This window comes from Pseudophryne corroboree, chromosome 3, assembly GCF_028390025.1.
Source record: "Pseudophryne corroboree isolate aPseCor3 chromosome 3, aPseCor3.hap2, whole genome shotgun sequence".
Lineage (NCBI taxonomy): Eukaryota > Metazoa > Chordata > Amphibia > Anura > Myobatrachidae > Pseudophryne > Pseudophryne corroboree.
The window spans coordinates 381629973-381649706 of NC_086446.1; the positions used below are offsets into that span (position 1 = coordinate 381629973).

Sequence of the window (19734 nt, forward strand, 5' to 3'; positions counted from 1 at the left end):
TACCCCTGTCCCTTTTGTGATGGAGGTACTGGGACAATCACACCTGACTGCAGTAATTTTTGGACTGCTTCTTGCAGGGCATTGGCCTTCGACTCTATACGAGACGGGCTGGTGCAAAAAAATCTTTGAAGAGGCTGCCTCCTGAATGGGAACCCATACCCCTGAGATACTACCTTCTGCACCCAGGCATCTGTTGTTGACTGTTGCCATGTGTGTGCAAATTGCAGGAGTCGGCCCCCAACCCTGGAATCCTCCAGGCGGAGGCCCGTCTCTTCAGGCTGAGGGCTTTTGTTCAGGTTTGGAAGCTGGCTTTTTGCTAGCCCACTGCTTCTTACCCCTGGATTTAAACTGGGGTTGTTTAGGCTCCTCTTTACCTTTCGCTTTGCTTTGCCAGCGAAATGAGCAAAATTTTAAACCCTTGGACTTAGGGTTGTAGGTAGCCGGAAATCTGACCTTCTTCGATTCAGCCTCTGACTCTAGGATATCCGATAAAGGTTTTCCAAATAATATATTACCCATGAAAGGCAATGCTTCCAATTCCTTCTTGGACTCCGCATCTGCCTTCCAGGTCCGTAGCCAGACTGCTCTGCGAGCGACTACTGCCAGGGCTGAAGCTTTAGAAGCAACAGTGCCTACATCAATGGCTGCTTCTTCTAAATACTGGGCAGATTGTCTTAAACGGCAAAGACGATCCTCTTGCTCCCTAGTAGGAGAGGGGATGTCATTTTCTAGTTCCTCTATCCATTCGCCCATTGCCCTTGCTACCCAGGCCGAAGCCATAGCAGGTCTTACCACTGCACCCACAAGAGAAAAAATATTTTTCAATAGGCTCTCTACCCTCCTGTCTGTGACATCATTCAAAGAGGTAGATGACAGTGGCAAAGCAGATTTGTGCACAAGTCACAGAACATGTGCATCTACTTTTGGAGGAACTTCTCTCTTCGAACAATCTCCAGCAGGAAATGGATAATAAGAATCCCATCTCCTAGGAATCTTATACTTTTTACCGGGCGCTGCCCAAGACTCATCCATCATTTCCGTCAACTCCTCTGACGCTGGAAATTCAGCTTTCACTGACTTTGTTCGTTTGAATACAGGTGCTTTTGCTTTTAACGCTGTCTTGGCTGGTTCTTCCAGAGAAAGCACAGCCTTTACTGCATTAATGAGTTCAGCTACATCATCTGAACTAAAGCTCTGCGACTGATCATCATACGGAGTTGAATCTATTGTTTCCGCATCATCATCCAATGTATCCTCTTGTGTAGTCTGCCATACAGACGTATCTGTCTTAGTCTTACCTACCCCTTGGTTGCTTGTAGAGGCTACTGGAACCAAACCATAGGAAGGGAGCTGCATGTATGGGTTCATAGTGTAACCTAACCCCTGAGGTGGTGCTACTGGAGCTAACCTGTCCGCTATTGAAGACAGAGTCTTTGCGAACATATTCCATGGTGGCTCTACTGGAGGTTGAACTAACTCCTGTTTTTTACTTCGCTGAAAAGCGAAACAGTTTGCACACAAACCCTCATAAGTGACCAATTGAATCATATCAATTACCCCTGACTTACAAGATAAGCATGTTAGGGCTGTAGGAGTGCTTGACAAATTCTCCTCATCACTTTTGCCGCTCACAGACATTTTTTCTGATATTGACTACACAATTTTGTGACTGAACCACACCCTATAATCAGTATATAGAGGTGAAATCAATCTGACCACAGTGCACCTGATTTGAGGGTCAGAACAGGACTGACATTACACAGAAAAGTCAGCACACATACTAGCAGTCAGTTACATGTTAAAGCATTAGACATTGTCATATGAGAATACAACCTCCATAATAACTTATACATAAGTAGGAAATTTGTACTTCTGTTTAACTGGTTCTTTTTCAACATAACATGCAGAAAACACAGTAATATACAGGTCTCATATGCAATAGGTACTAAAAATTAACAGTGCACACTAAGAAGTAGAAGGAATTTTTAGTACTGTATACCCTGCCTCCAGGGAGCGGGATACAGAGAGACTCACCACACTTCCATATCCAAGCAAAGACGCTCGAAAGACGCTGAGTGGATTCAGACGCTACTGGTGTACACTGCCGCTCTTGGTAACTGATAACGGACACGGACGCTCACCAACGGACACGGACGCTGAGCGACTCCACGTGCATGCAGACACTAAAGGCCTGCGACTCGGTCTGGGCGGGTTTATATCCAGTGTACACAACCGCAGCGTCTAAGCTGCGACCGAGTACCCTCGTGGTAGCGTCTGAGCCGGAAGTGAGGTCATTCAGTTCATGAAACGAGAGACCCTCGGGAACTGGCCATGAACTCGGAGGAGGGACGGCCAGGAGAGCGTCTGAAACCCCCTGTTGACTTAAACTCCCAGGATCGCGGCCTCACCTAGTCCTGGCGCCTATGATCCCCGGAGCGTAGCGCTGTCACACTCGAGATGTTCGGCGCATCAACACGCTGTTTGTAGTCTCCACCAAATCAGCGTAGCTGTGTCCTGACCCCTCTAGTAAGAGGAAGTCCATATACTCACTGTCTCCCCATGCTCCGGCCACAGCCTGTTAACGTCTGCTGGACCTGCTAGAACATCCGACACAGACGCCCGTCGAGACAGCACTGTACCGCGAAGGTAAGCGTTGTTGCGACCCGGTGGGGAGTTGTTGGAGCGACTCTTTCTAATACACGTTTAAGACGCTGTTAAGAGAAGTCGCTCAAACAAAAACAGTAAGTCTATAAAAATAAAGTAATGAAAACTTGAGGCTGCTTTCACAGCAGCCCTGTGACCATGCGGCTTCCTGCCGCACCAAGCAAAAAACTGATCTGACTGAGTCAGTGGGCGGGACTATATAGTGGAGGCCCCAATGCATCCTGGGAGGCCAGAAAGCTCGTGACCGTGTTGGTGCCATTTTCGCTGTCGCTCGACAATATCCCAATGTTATCCTGTGGATAATCCTGTGGACCCAGCCAGAGAAATCTAATGATAAATGGGCTCTTAAATCACTATTACTGGAAATAGCTTTCAGCATATATAGTATATATTCATTTCTCTGACGTCCTAGTGGATGCTGGGACTCCGTAAGGACCATGGGGATATAGCGGCTCCGCAGGAGACAGGGCACAATAATAAAAGCTTTAGGATCAGGTGGTGTGCACTGGCTCCTCCCCCTATGACCCTCCTCCAAGCCTCAGTTAGATTTTTGTGCCCGACGAGAAGGGTGCAATCTAGGTGGCTCTCCTGAGCTGCTTAGAATAAAAGTTTAAGTTAGGTTTTTTATTTTCAGTGAGTCCTGCTGGCAACAGGCTCACTGCTACGAGGGACTTAGGGGAGAGAAGTAAACTCACCTGCGTGCAGGATGGATTTGCTTCTTAGGCTACTGGACACCATTAGCTCCAGAGGGATCGAACACAGGCCCAGCCATGGAGTCCGGTCCCGGAGCCGTGCCGCCGACCCCCCTTGCAGATGCCGAAGTTGAAGAGGTCCAGAGGTCCAGAAACAGGCGGCAGAAGACTTTCAGTCTTCATAAGGTAGCGCACAGCACTGCAGCTGTGCGCCATTGTTGTCAGCACACTTCACCAACAGTCACCAACTGTCACTGAGGGTGCAGGGCGCTGGGGGGGGCGCCCTGGGCAGCAATGTATAATACCTTTTTATGGCTAAAATACATCACATATAGCCCTTGAGGCTATATGGATGTATTTAACCCCTGCCAGATCTCACAAACTCCGAGAGAAGAGCCCGCCGAAAAAGGGGCGGGGCCTATTCTCCTCAGCACACGGCGCCATTTTCCTGCTCAGCTCTGCTGTGAGGAAGGCTCCCAGGCTCTCCCCTGCACTGCACTACAGAAACAGGGTTAAAACAGAGAGGGGGGGCACTTATTTGGCGATATGATTACATATATAAAAATGCTATAAGGGAAAACACTTGTATAAGGGGTTGTCCCTGTATAATTATAGCGTTTTTGGTGTGTGCTGGCAAACTCTCCCTCTGTCTCCCCAAAGGGCTAGTGGGGTCCTGTCCTCTATCAGAGCATTCCCTGTGTGTGTGATGTGTGTCGGTACGTGTGTGTCGACATGTAGGAGGACGATGTTGGTGAGGAGGCGGAGCAAATTGCCTGTATTGGTGATGTCACTCTCTAGGGAGTCGACACTGGAATGGATGGCTTATTTAGGAATTACGTGATAATGTCAACACGCTGCAAGGTCGGTTGACGACATGAGACGGCCGGCAAACAAATTAGTACCTGTCCAGGCGTCTCAGACACCGTCAGGGGCTTGTAAAAACGCCCATTTACCTCAGTCGGTCGACACAGACACGGACACTGACTCCAGTGTCGACGGTGAAGAAACAAACGTATTTTCCTTTAGGGCCACACGTTTCATGTTAAGGGCAATGAAGGAGGTGTTACATATTTCTGATACTACAAGTACCACAAATAAGGGTATTATGTAGGGTGTGAATAAACTACTTTGTAGTTTTTCCTGAATCGGATAAATTAAATGAAGTGTGTGATGATACGTGGGTTTCCTCCGATAGAAAATTATTGGCGGTATACCCTTTCCCGCCAGAAGTTAGGGCGAGTTGGGAAACACACCTTAGGGTGGATAAGGCGCTCACATGCTTATAAAAACAAGGGGCGTTACCGTCTCCAGATACGGCAGCCCTCAAGGAGCCAGCTGATAGGAAGCTGAAAAATATCCTAAAAGTATATACACACATACTGGTGTTATACTACGACCAGCAATCGCCTCAGCCTGGATGTGCAGCGCTGAGGGGGCTTGGTCGGATTTCCTGACTGAAAATATTGATACCCTTGACAGGGACAAGATTTTATTGACTATAGATGCATTTCTATATATGCGAGATGCGCAGAGGGATATTTGCATTCTGGCATCAAGAGTAAATGTGATGTCCATATCTGCCAGACGAAGACACGACAGTGGTCAGGTGATGCAGATTCCAGACGGCACATGGAAGTATTGCCGTATAAAGGGGCGGTCCATCGGACCTGGTGGCCATGGCAACAGCTGAAAAATCCACCTTTTGTTACCCCAAGTCACATCTCAGCAGAAAAGGACACAGTCTTTTCAGTCTCAGTCCTTTCGTCCCCATAAGGGCAGGCGGGCAAAAGGGCCAGTCATATCTGCCCAGGGGTAGAGGAAAGGGAAGAAGACTGCAGCAGGCAGCCCATTCCCAGGAACAGAAGCCCTCCACAGCTTCTGCCAAGTCCGCAGCATGACGCTGGGGCCGTACAAGCGGACTCAGGTGCGGTAGGGGGTCATCTCAAGAGTTTCAGCACGCAGGGGGCTCACTCACAAGTGGACTCCTGGATCCTACACGTAGTATCCCAGGTGTACATTGGAAATTCGAGACGTCTCCCCCTCACAAGTTCCTGAAGTCTGCTTTACCAACGTCTCCCTCCGACAGGGAGGCAGTATTGGGAACAATTCACAGGCTGTATTCCCAGCAGGTGATAATCAAAGTACCCCTTCTACAACAAGGGAAGGGGTATTATTCCACACTATATTGTGGTACTGAAGCCAGACGGCTCGGTGAGATCTGAAATATTTGAACACTTACTTACAAGCGTTCAAATCAAGATGGAGTCACTCAGAGTAGTGATAGCGAACCAGGAAGAAGGGGACGATATGGTGTCACTGGATATCAGGGACGCTTACCTACATGTCCAAATTTGCCTTCTCACCAAGGGTACCTCAGGTTCGTGGTACAGAACTGTCACTATCAGTTCAGACGCTGCCGTTTGGATTGTCCACGGCACCCCGGGTCTTTACCAAGGTAATGGCCGAAATGATGATTCTTCTTAAAAGAAATATGGACGCTTTCCTGATAAGGGCAAGGTCCAGAGAACAGTTGGAGGTCGGAGTAGCACTATCTTAAGTAGTTCTACGACAGCACGAGTGGATTCTAAATATTCCAAAATCGCAGTTTTTTTCCGACGACACGTCTACTGTTCCTAGGGATGATTCTGGACACAGTCCAGAAAAGGATGTTTTCTCCCGGAGAAGAAAGCCAGGGAGTTATCCGAGCTAGTCAGGAACCTCCTAAAACCAGGAAAAGTATCAGTGCATCATTGCACAAGGATCCTGTGAAAAATGGTGGTTTCTTACAAAGCGATCCCATTCGGTAGATTTCATGCAAGAACCTTTCCGTGGGATCTGCTGGAAAAATGGTCCGGATCGCATCTTCAGATGCATCAGCGGATAACCCTGTCTCCAAGGACAAGGGTGTTTCTTCTGCGGTGGCTGCAGAGTGCTCATCTATGAAAGGGCCGCAGATTCGGCATTCAGGACTGGGTCCTGGTGACCACGGATGCCAGCCTGAGTGGCTGGGGAGCAGTCACACAAGGAAAAAATTTCCAGAGAGTGTGATCAAGTCTGGAGACTTCTCTCCACATAAATATACTGGAGCTAAGGGCAATTTACAATGCTCTAAGCTTAGCAAGACCTCTGCTTCAAGGTCAGCCGGTATTGATCCAGTGGGACAACATCACGGCAGTCGCCCACGTAAACAGACAGGGCGGCACAAGAAGCAGGAGGGAAATGGCAGAAACTACAAGGATTCTTCGCTGGGCGAAAAATCATGTGATAACACTCTCAGCAGTGTTCATTCCGGGAGTGGAAAACTGGGAAGCAGACTTCCTCAGCAGGCATGACCTCCACCCGGGAGAGTGGGGACTTCATCGGGAAGTCTTCCACATGATTGTAAACCGTTGGGAAAAACCAAAGGTGGACATGATGGCGTCCCGCCTGAACAAAAAACTAGACAGATATTGCGCCAGGTCAAGGGACCCTCAGGCAATAGCGGTGGACGCTCTGGTAACACTGTGGGTGTACCAGTCAGAGTATGTGTTCCCTCCTATGCCTCTCATACCAAAAGTACTGAGAATCATAAGAGGGAGATGAGTAAGAACGATACTCGTGGTTCCGGATTGGCCAAGAAGGACTTGGTACCCGAAACTTCAAGAGATGTTCACGGAAGACCCGTGGCCTCTACCTTTAAGAAAGGACCTGCTCCAGCAGGGGCCTTGTCTGTTCCAAGACTTACCGCGGCCGCGTTTGACGGCATGGCGGTTGAACGCCGGATCCTGAAAGGGCATTCCAGATGAAGTCATCCCTACCCTGGTCGAAGACGGGAAGGATGTACCGCAAAACATTTTCACCGCATTTGGTGAAGATATGTTGCGTGGTGTGAGGCCAAGAAGGCCCCTACAGAGGAATTCCAACTGGGTCGTTTCCTACATTTCCTGAAAACAGGACTGTCTATGGGCCTAAAATTAGGGTCCATTAAGGTTCAAATTTCGGCCCTGTCGAATTTCTTCCAGAAAGAACTGGCTTTAGTGCCTGACGTTCAGATGTTTGTAAAAGGGGTACTGCATATACAGCCTCCTTTTGTGCCCCAGTGGCACCTTGGGATCTCAATGTTGTTTTGAGTTTCCTAAAGTCACATTGGTTTGAACCACTCACCACTGTGGACTTAAAATATCTCACATGGAAGGTGACGATGCTATTAGCCCTGGCTTCAGCCAGGCGTGTGTCAGAATTGGCGGCTTTATCATATATAAAGCCCTTACTTAATTTTTCATTCTGACAGGGCAGAATTGAGGACTCGTCCTCAATTTCTCCTTAAGGTGTTTTCTGTTTTTCACATGAACCAACCTATTGTGGTACCTGCAGGTACTAGGGACTTGGAGGACTCCAAGTTACTTGACGTTGTCAGGGCCCTGAAAAATATGTTTCCAGGACGGCTGGAGTCAGAAAATCTGACTCGCTGTTTAGCCTGTATGCACCCAACAAGATGGGTGCTCCTGCTTCTAAGCAGACGATTGCTCGCTGGATTTGTAATACAATTCAGTTTACACATTCTGTGGCAGGCCTGCCACAGCCAAAATCTGTAAAAGCCCATTCCAAAAGGAAGGGGGCTCATCTTGGGCGACTGCCCGAGGGGTCTCGGCTTTACAACTTTGCCGAGCAGTTACTTGGTCAGGGGCAAACACGTTTGCTAAATTCTACAAATTTGATACCCTGGCTGAGGAGGACATGGAGTTCTCTCATTCGGTGCTGCAGGGTCATCCGCACTATCCCGCCCGTTTGGGAGCTTTGGTATAATCCCCATGGTCCTTACGGAGTCCCAGCATCCACTAGGACGTCAGAGAAAATAAGATTTTACTTACCGATAAATCTATTTCTCGTAGTCCGTAGTGGATGCTGGGCGCCCATCCCAAGTGCGGATTGTCTGCAATACTTGTACATAGTTATTGTTACAAAAATCGGGTTATTCTTGTTGTGAGCCGTCTTTTCAGAGGCTCCTTCGTTGTTATCATACTGTTAACTGGGTTCAGATCACAGGTTGTACGGTGTGATTGGTGTGGCTGGTATGAGTCTTACCCGGGATTCAATATCCTTCCTTATTATGCACGCTCGTCCGGGCACAGTATCCTAACTGAGGCTTGGAGGAGGGTCATAGGGGGAGGAGCCAGTGCACACCACCTGATCCTAAAGCTTTTATTATTGTGCCCTGTCTCCTGCGGAGCCGCTATATCCCCATGGTCCTTACGGAGTCCCAGCATCCACTACGGACTACGAGAAATAGATTTATCGGTAAGTAAAATCTTATTATTCTATACATACTAATCAATATAGCTTTTATTCTGCAATATTATATAATATATTAAAAACTATTACAAAAAGTTTAGGCACGCCGGCCTTGCTCCTCCCCCTGATGTGAGAGGTCCTTTAGCCCACTTGGTTCTAGCATTTACCAAAAGAGTAGCCTCTCATAAAAGAGGCTTGGCATCACCTGACTTATCGAGGTTGTTCTTAGATCCCTTTTGTATCACATTGTGTAACCCCATCTGCTTCACATACAGTTGCCAACTCATCTATGTAACAAGGGGCACATATGAACTACTTATGTGTTTTCTTTTGACTGGCAGATTAGGACCAGGTGAGGTGTGGCCTTTATTTACCATAGCCTCCTCATCAGGTGCAGACTGTGAGAGATGGAGCTGCTCATGCATGCTATTAATCACAGGAAAGCAAGAGTGGTAGGCAGCTGTTACATGTTTATTGCTAGTCACATGAGATTTACTCATAGCGAAGACCTCAAAGACGAGTATATAGACTAAAACCGCCAGTGTAAGCGCTTACTGCAGACGGCACGTGTCCGGATTGCTATGGAATGAGCTGGCAAGCTATATACATAGTTTAGGTATTCGGTGAATGCCGTACCGGACCAAATTCCGGAACACCGGAACAGCACTTCTCCCTGCAGCGACCCCCGAATTCCTCTGTATGAGCTTATTCTCTATTTTGCTACTAGTTTCGGAGTCAGAGGAATTTACATCATTTTATAATGTGTTATGTGAATATCTCACGTCACGTACGAGGCTGAAGTTAGTTTCTTATTAGGCCAGCCTCTTATTCAAACTCCAGCTTCTTATTCATTTATTATAGCTCCAGCTTCTTATTCAGATCATTCAGTTTTGCAAGGGTTAACGAGTCTTGGGCAACAAATTTGACCTGAAATCAACAGAGAGTGGTCAATTGCACATGACCGGCTCATATTTTGCCTTGCCCAACACTGGTTTAGGCATGAAATACCACCAAAATTAACTCGTGCAAGGGTTAACGAGACATTAACGTGACTCGTTAACCCTTGCAAAACTACAGCTACTTATTCATAATAGAAAATGATGGTGTTAAGGTGGCCACTTTGCCAGCGTATTTCATGCCCAAACCAGCGTTGGGCAAGGCAAAGTACATGTGGGTCATATAATGCAAGAGACCCCCACTCTGTTGATTTCAGGTGTCAAATTTATTGCCCAACACTCATTAACCCTTGCAAAACTGAATGAACTGAATAAAAAGCTGGAGCTCGAATAAGACGTGAGTAAGAAGCTGGAGCTTGAATAAGAAGTGAATAAAAGGCTGGCCAAATAAAGCTAACTTCAGCCTTGTCACGTTAGTGGGGATTAGGTGCAGGGCTTCTTTACCCTGAAGCTGAATCCACTCGGCATTAGTTTAGGAAGATCTGCAGACTATACACTGCGTCTGTAAGGTCAGACAGCACTATCCTGTGTGGCCACGGACAGCCCTCACCTGCTACCATGTCATTACATCCATCCACTTTGCTGCACTCCCATGTACGCCCTGTTCCACTATGTCCCTCCTCTGAAACTTGTTTTCAAGTCCTCTCACTGCCTCTTTCAGCACTTTCCTCCCTACCACCCCGCCTTTCATCCACCCTCATTTCCTCCTCTCTTACCTACCCCCGATCCCTGTGAATGGCCCCTGTCACATTGCCCCTCCTCTCACATCTCTGCCCTCCCCTCTGCCTCACCTTTCCTCTCTGCTCTCCTTCCTCCCCTCCCAACGTCTCTTACCTCTCCCCTCCTCTCCTGTCTCCCCTCCCTCCTTCCCCCTCACCTCTCCGACACTCTTCCTGCTGCTTTCTGTATGGATGGACAGAAGTGTGAGACTTACACAGGGGAGGCTCACACACAAGAGACTGCTTTTCCCTGGGAAACCTGACAGTGGGCATCAGTTAGAATAGAGTCTCCAAGTCCTGAGATATTTTTCCTGCACATTGCAACATAATGGGACATCACATCTTGCACTGAGACTTGTATAAAGGAGGTAACCCATCTTGCGCTAGACTTCGTGTGATTCTCTGAAACATACACTGTATGATTAATGAGAGATTCCATCCTGCAGAAGTTCCTTTGAGAATCTTTTTCCAGAGACTTTAATCAGTGGACAGCCTTCTAAGAAGTACACTTCCCTTAAGAGATATCACCTGCTAAGAGACATCTGGATGACTGGATCCCAGAGGCATTGCACTCTTCAAGATCACTCTCACACCTGGGAATGACAGAGAGTGCCTGGAATCCAAGAGAGAGCCACATACAGCCTGGGTGTGACAGAGACAGTCACTGTTCCTGCAGGCAGGGTGTAACTGTCATTGGTTGTGTAATTGTCCTGTTGTATAGTTGTGCGCTGGTTGTGTAGCTTGTGTATGCAGGTGTAAGCTCCACAACTGAGTAGAAGTCTGAATTGGTTGTATTTTGTCACTAAGCTCTCGGTGCCACAACCATGGCAGAACAAGAGGGGCTGCAGTTTGGCAAAGCGGACTTTGTTCTTATGGACTCTGTCACATTACCTGAATTTATGGACAACCTGAAACTCAGGTAAGTGTCTTATACACTATCTAACACACAACAGCCCTCCTATCTTTTTATCCCCATCCTTCCTTCACACTGATGCCTTTAGCCTGCCACTCCCATCAGCACAAATGTTTGATACCTGTATATCCCTTTCTGTATATATGTCGCTGTCTTTAGCACTTTTGGGATTTTACATTTATAAGGGTATCCGGACTCTGGGTCGACACCATTGGTCGACAGTGGCTAGGTCGACACTAGAAATAGGTCGACATGAGTTTCACATATTTTTTGGGGGAACTTTTTCATACTTTACGATCCACGTGGGCTACGATTGAGAACGGTAACCTGTGCCGAGTGCAGCGGTAGCGGATTGAGGCACCTTGCCCGCGAGCCATGCAAGGGGACGCGGTGCACTAATTGGGGTTCTTGGTCACTTGATGGAGAAAACGACACCAAAAACTCATTAAAAACTCATGTCGACCTTGTTCATGTTGACCTAATGGCCGTGTCAACATATTTCTAGTGTTGACCTAATGGGTGTCGACCCTGAGTCCCATACCCATTTATAAGTGTGATCTGCTCTATGTAGTTTTATAATACACCTTCATTATGGACTCTGATCACCCCACCTCATACTTGCCTACTTTCGAAAAGGCATTTCAGGGAGATTGTGAAAGTAAAGGGCCCTACACATTTAACGATCCGCCGCTAAGATGCCCGACAGCGGATACGGCCGACGGGCGACCCGGCGGTGGGGGGGGGGGGGGGGGCAGTGACGGGGGGAGTGAAGTTTCTTCACTTCCCCCGTCACACGGCTCCATAGAAGTGCAGGCAAATATGGACAAGATTGTCCATATTGGCCTGCATGCACAAGCGACGGGGCACCAGCGATGAACGAGCGCGGGGCCCGCGCATTGTTCATCACTGGTGCCTCCACACTGAAAGATATGAACGGTATCTCGTTCATTAATGAACGAGATCGTTCATATCTTTGAGAATTATCGCCCAGTGTGTAGGACCCTTTACACCTATCAGCTCGGACATGTACTGCTACATCTGAGAGGCGTGTCATAAACATGACTTACTTACAAATGTAAATGATCCCCAACGTTAGTAAGATCTACTTGTTGAAGAAGAGACACTGATATTTTTCAGGATTTGTTTGTGTATTGTGCTTTACAAGGCCTTCTATATACTGTAAGTGTCTATGAAAAAACTTATTTAAAATGCATTTAGCCATAGGGATCATTGGGGTTGATTTATTAAGCTCGATGAAGTGGAAGGTGATAACGCTCCAGCCAGTCAGCTCCTAACTGTCATTTTTCAAACCCAGCCTGTGACATGGCAGTAAGGATCTGACTGGCTGGTGCATTATCAGCTTCCACTTTATCACTTCACCAAGCTTAATAAATCTGCCCCATTGCGCTTTATAACCAATGGAGGGAAATGGCACTGATGAGCCCATTTGAATGTATGTATCTCTGATCTCTACCCCCCTCTTCCCCTTCAAGAATGTAACAGCTGTATAATGTTGGTAATGTGCAACCTGGGAGATTGCTGGACTATTAAGGGAGTTAAGGAGATTGCTACTATTTCAGGGTGTTTCCTGCAGAATAAGGGTGTGGTATTGAAGGTCAACAGGGATTCTAGGTCGATAGGGTCTCTATGTCGACAGGTCAAAAGGTTGACGTGAGTTTTTTTTAAAATCTTTTTGGTGTCGGTTTCACCATACAGTGATCGGGAACCCCAATTAGTGCACCGCGTCCCCTCGCATGGCTTGCTTCACTCGCCATGCTTCAGGTTACCGTTCCCAATCGTAGCCCACGTAGAACGTAAAGTATGAAAAAGTTTAAATAAAGAAAAAAAAATTAAAAACTCACGTCAACCTTTTGACCTGTCGACCTAGTTACTGTCGACCAATAGTGGTCGACCTAGACACTGTCGACCTAAGTCTTGTCAACCTAGAGACCAGATACCAGCAACTATGCCCCATCTTCCACACCTCTTGTTTCTGACATATCACACTGTTATCCCTAGTGGGAACAAAATGCTTGTTTTTTTTATCTGGTACCCTACCTAACCAGCGTTTTACATGCCAGTTGTGATACCACAAATGAATCAAGCATCTCAATTTTTATATCTATCTGGTAATCGATGTTGGTACTTGTTAATTCTATAGGCTCTACTTGATGCTCCTCACATGTCATTCCAGGCAGGATTAATTTCCCTCCAGCAGGATTGGGAATGGGATAAATAAAATAACAGCAGAGTAGCATAACAGACTGTATTAAGTAGGAAGTTGTCCATTAATGGTTCTCCCTGTTTTATAAACAGCTACAGGTTGAACACTTAAACTGGGCATACACTATACAGTTATCTGGCAGATCATCTCAGATCTGGCTTGTTGGAATGAAAATCTAGTAATGGATGAGAGTAAATTACATTTGACCATTTGCTCCAAAACAATGGAAGATGGACAAAAACTGTCTATCAGACAAATGGAATAAATCATTGATTTAGGGGGATATCCATTTAGCCCCGTTAAAACATCGGGTCCGAAAAAAACGTCCGTTTTCGGCCGTTTTTTGGACTTTTTCCCGATGTTTCACCGATTTCGCCTGTTGAAAAAAAAAATAAACCAGGGGAAACAAAATCCCTGATAAGCCGCGGCACGCGCCGGCTTATCGGAGCTAATTAGATAGGCCCTGGCGGGACAATTAGCCTGGGTAAATTACCGGGGCTAATTGGATATTCCCCTTAACCAGTTTGTATGAATGCCCATTTTTGTCCATGTTCCAGTGTTTTGGAGCAAATGGTCAAATGTCATTTGCTCTCATCCATTACTAGATTTTCATTCCAACAAGCCAGATCTGGCAGATGATCTGCCAGATAATTGTATAGTGTATGCCCAGCTTTAGGGCCTGATTTGTTCTGAGTAGCATGCAAAAGCACACACAGCAGTGTCTATTGGTGATCGCCCATCTGCGAATTTATGCAAATGCCGCTGTTTTGCTGAATGTGCATAGACCGAGATGCCCACTGTCAGTGCCTGTACATGCTGTAATAGCGATTGGTGCGTCGTTACACGCCACCATTGGTCGCATCACCAAAGCTTGCACAGGCCCTATGGTAGGTGCAGTTTCTCCATCTGACTATGGCCTCTTATCCTTGCGGCTGCGTATGCAGTCGCTTGCATTGACACTTCTGCCACACACCCCGTAATACGCCCACTGACCGGACCATTTTTTTGTTCATGACTAGCCACCTCCTGGTCACCGCCCAGTAGCAACTTTCAATTTGTTTTCAACATTTCTGATACCATCTGTCCCGGTCGCAACAGCACCACTGTGCACACTCTGTGTAACGCAGCCGCTGTAGGGTTTTCAGTCATTTTTGCACATGCACAGTTGCAAAAATTGCTCACTATGTGAACATTGGCATTGTGTGTGGCTTGCGTGTGGCACTGAATTAGGCCCTTAGCCTAGGAACAGTGGTTTTGAATAATGCTACTTGCCATGATATGATCTTCCCAGATGTGGTGAACTACAAGTCCCTGCATGGATCTGGCAATTGAAGCTGGAAGGGCTTCACAATTACAAAACAACTTGACTGGTGGACCAAGTGGCACCCGTATAAATAACATGTACCACCTGTTTTTGCTGCTCTCTGTGAAGGCAGCCATTCTAATTGTTTGGAACTATTGACATCATTGGAGCACAAAATTGTAACTATGCTTATAAGCAATTTACCAAATCAAATCTCCGTTATGTCACTGTTTCCTAATGGGTTAATAACATGCATTCTAATTAGTACAGGTTGAATCTCCCATATCCGAAATATTACGAAATCCAAAATTTTTTGAGCATGACTGAGATAGTGAAACCTTTGCTCTCTGATGGCTCAATGTACGCAAACCTTGTTCATTCACAAAAGTATTAAAAATATTACGTAAATGTCCTGCAGCCTGTGTGTAAAAGGTGTATATGAAACATAAATGCATTCTGTGTTTAGACTTGGGCCTCGTCCCCGAGATATCTCATTATGTTATGCAAATATTGCAAAATGCTGAAAAATCTGAAATCCAAGCATTTTGGATATGGGAGACTCAACCTGTTGTTGTTGCTGCTGTTTTTGTTTTGTCAACAAAATAGCTACCTCCCACAGGACTCTAGTGGACCTAGAAGAAACAGGTGGATGGGCTTACAGCTTCTCCCATAAGAGGGGGTGGGGGATGTATCAAGACTTTGGAGAGAGGTAAAGTGGAGAAGTTGCCAATAGCAGCAAATATGCTGTCATTGAAATGACGGAAACTGATTTGGACAACTACTCAATGTTATTTCTCCATGGGGGAGATTTATCAAAGATTGGAGAGAGAGATAAAGTGGAGAGTGAAGTATCAACCAATCGGCTCTTAACTGTTATTTTTCAAACACAGCCTGTAAAGTGTAAGAAGCGGATTGGTTCGTACTTTATCTCTCACCACTTTATCTCTTGCTAAGCTTTGTTAAATACCCACCAAGGCTTAATACATCCTGCCCATAGTAGTAGTAGAATAATATTGGGTTCCTTTCATCTTTAATGATTCACAATGAATTAGGAGTAAATACAAATAAGTGCAAGTTCCAACAGGAAACTCATGCTAAGCGACTGTATGGAGGTGTGAGCCTAAATAAGCAATGTCTTACCTACAGTAATGAATATATATATGTGGCTAACCGAATCTGCCCCTTTCCGTGTAAGGCATACATACCTATTTTTCATAGCTTGCTTAGGGCAGATGTGGAAGCAAGACTGCTACTTGATGTATCTTGTGCTATCAAAAGAATGCACCATTAACTCATGCAAAATTCACTGAGGTGGCTTCGACTTGATGGCGTGATTTGTGTCATTGCGGCATGACCCCATCCTGAGTGATATCATGTGTTGGATCAGCATGCAGCTATGGTGTAGACATATTACAGTTAATAAACCATTTTTAGAATACTATATTGTCTTTTACATTTTATAAGTGCAGAATAGGAAATTTAAGAAAGGATTATTTAAGTGATATAAAAAGAGATACCAGAGTTTGTCGGCCAAGGTGAAATATTGGTGGACGATATTTAGTACATGAGGCAGTGGAGTGTTTAGTCAAGATTGGAGAAAATGTACATTCAGTTGGACCCAATTCCAAAACTATAGTAGCCATGCTAAAGAAAGGCATGCCAACCAAAATGTGGGTGTGGTTTATGCAAATATGGGTGTGGCTTTACACTGCAGTATTACATGAATTCACTGGACACTGTTTTACTGCTGCTACTACTAATACTACTACTACTACTAATAATAATAATAATAATAGTAAATGTTAATAATGGGCAATAAAATAGTTTCACAAAGGAACATTATATTGTGATAATAGCTTTTATTGGCTACACTAGAATCAGAAATGTGGAAATCAATACGAAATCTATATCAAACAAGATGTTATGGTGCCCACACACGGTGCGATTATCGCATGCGATATGATCTTTTTAGTTCAATTTGCATCGTGTCTAGTTCACATTGCACCGTATTTATTTTCCCTTGCAATGCGATGCACGCTTCCGCGTAGTCAGTATCGCAAGGCAAAATAGTATGTGCAGTCAGGTACAGTTTTGTGCTGCTATAATAATAATAATAATAATAATAATAATAATAATAATAATTAATAATTCTAATAATAATATAACTTGCTGGCATGTGGATACATTTATTCCCTCAATGATGTAATCAGATTTTAACCACTGAGTGTACATAGTTGTATAAGTGTTAATGTATTACTAGGTGGTACTCCGTGGTTAACTATATACTATTTGGATTCCGTCTCTATCTACTTTATTCTTTTTTTTTTTTTTTTTGAAAGAATATTTTATTGGGTGAAATAGAATTTGGTTACAACTCGTGAGAGAAAAGTAGCAGGCTTATTACAAAATCTTAGTCAAACATCATTATACTGTAACAAGTGTCTGCGGTCTGATATATATCATCAAAAGTCAATAGGAGTGTAACTCATTATAACATTGAGATAGAATTTAACATTTTATGTATGTGGAGAAGAATATACTGGTCAAAAAACTGATAAAAGAAATATGTGTAGTAGATTGTAGGAAAGATGGAGAAAGAAAATAGTATAGAACTTTAGTGGTTATGCATGGGGAGAGACAGGAAGGTAGTAAGGGTGCAGATAAAGAGAATAAGAGAAAGAGAGGGGGAGAGAGTAGGTGATAAAGTGGGTAGGGGAAGGTAGGATTGGGGATAGGAATTACAAATTCGGAGATGCAATCAGAAGATACAAGTAGTGGGGGGGGGGGGGGGGGTTTGCCAGTCGGGGTGTAGTATCACGCTAGGTGTATTCAGATGATTTTAGATGGTTGACAATGGAGGTTCGGCGTTGTAGTAATCGGTCCAAGGTGACCAGACGCGGATAAATTGAGTCGGGGTGTCATGGAGGACTGAGGAGATTCGTTCCAGTCTGTAAGTTGACCATATGGCATTGATAGTAGCAGGGACGGGAGGGGGGGTTGTGGATTTCCAGTGCGCTGCGATCTGACATTTCGCTGTGTTAAGTATGTGATTGATTAGTTTGAGCGTGGGACGTGGGAGGTTGGGTATCGGTCTAGCTAAGAGAGAATAAAAGGGTGAGGAGGGCATATCAAAGTCAGTGATATTTTTAATTAATTTGTGTATTTCCTTCCAGTATTGACTTATAACAGGACACGTCCACCAAACGTGTAATAAGGATCCTCTCTGGCCACATTGTCGCCAGCAAAGATCTGAGGCATCAGGGAAAATTGCACGGAGTCGGGTCGGCACCAAATACCATCTGGTATATAATTTATAAGCATTCTCTTTAATGCCCACTGAAATTGAGCATTTAGATATGGCCAGTTTAATTAGGGACCAGTCTTCGGGGGTGAGAACCTCCCCCGTGTCATTCTCCCATGCCAATTCGTGGGATTCCTTAGTAGGTTGATTGTGTGATAGCAAAATCTGATAGATTGACGAGATAAGACCTCTAGATAAGTGATGTGAGCGACATAGGGATTCGATAGCTGAGGTGGGTGTGAGGGGAGTGCCTGGGGAGGGACGGTGGAGCGAGTGGTGGAAATGTCGGATTTGTAAAAATTGGTAAAAAACTCTGTGGGGGAGGTTAAAGCGCGATTGTAGATTAGCAAAGTCCGGGAAGGTATGTAGGGGAGCTAAATCCAAGGGAAACAAAATATTGTGGGCGGTCCAATGTGGGAAATGACAATGATCTATACCAGGAGTGAAGATAGGATTGTTCCATAAGGGGACCAGGAGGGGGTGAAATGAGCGAAGTTTGTATAATCGTGTGCAGTAGTCCCATATGGATAGTGTGAATCGTATTGTGGGGAGCATAGTTGAGGTTGGTGGGCGTTGTGTACGCAGGCACCATAAGAGAGTGGAAGGGGAGTATACCGATAATGTGTGGGCTTCTATATGTGTCCATACTTTCTGATTGGGCGGAGCATGCCAGTGAATGCATGATGCTAGTTGGGTGGCTCGGTAGTATTTGATTAGATCAGGTATGCCTGTACCTCCTGTGGATTGATGTTTGTGTAATATTCGCATCTTAACTCTTGGTTTTTTGGTTGCCCATATAAAGTTTGAAATGTCGCGCTGTAGGTTTTTAAGGACTGACGTAGGAATGTGGATTGGGAGCGTCTGCCATAAATATAATAAGCGGGGTAGAACGTTCATTTTGACCGCCGCAGTACGTCCAAACCATGAAATATATTGTTTATTCCACGCTAATAGGTCCGTTTTGATAGAGGCAAGCAGTCTTGGGAAGTTGGCTGCGTATAGTCGGGGATACGATTTTGTTAGATAGACTCCCAAGTATTTAAGCTTCTCAGGCTGCCAGCGGAAAGGGAAGTTCATTTGTAGTAGTGTTAAGTCTGAGTTTGGGATGTTGATGTCTAAGAATTCTGTTTTATCTGTGTTGATGTTATAATTTGAGTGTGAGCCATAAATGTGGGTCTCAGCAAATAAGGTTGGGAGGGAGACAGTGGGGTTGGTCAGTGTCAATATTACATCGTCCGCATACATTGCTATCTTGTGGTCCGAATGACCTACTCCTATACCTGTGATGTTGCTATTAAGCCTTATTCTGGCTGCGAGAGGTTCCATGACAAGGGCAAACAACAAGGGAGAGAGGGGGCATCCCTGTCGGGTGCCGTTTTTAATTTGGAAGGGCTCAGACGCGAGGCCATTTACTAACACGGAAGCGGAAGGGTTGTGATAGAGCGAGTTAATACCGTTGAGAAAAGCGCCTCGAAATCCCATATGATGTAGGGTTTGAGTCAGAAATGGCCAAGCCACCCTGTCAAAGGCTTTCTCAGCGTCGAGCGCCACCACCAGGGTCGGCAGTGAGCGGGTTGTTGCTATTTGAATAAGGTTGATCAGACGCCTCGTATTATCGGATGCTTGTCTGTTGGGGATAAAGCCCACCTGGTCTGGGTGGACCAGGGACGTCAAAATAGGGGAAAGGCGCA

At 45.5% G+C, this 19734-nt stretch overlaps 1 protein-coding gene across 1 annotated transcript in view; it reads left to right on the plus strand.

The window, feature by feature from the left end:
• The window catches only part of MYO1D (myosin ID), a 341746-nt gene that overhangs the window by 110890 nt on the left and 211122 nt on the right, over nucleotides 1–19734 (plus strand). Inside the window, exon 3 of the mRNA XM_063959995.1 lies at nucleotides 11110–11221. Coding sequence (XP_063816065.1) covers nucleotides 11127–11221 — 95 coding nt within the window. The 5' untranslated portion in view covers nucleotides 11110–11126. The remainder of the gene's footprint in view (nucleotides 1–11109; nucleotides 11222–19734) is intronic.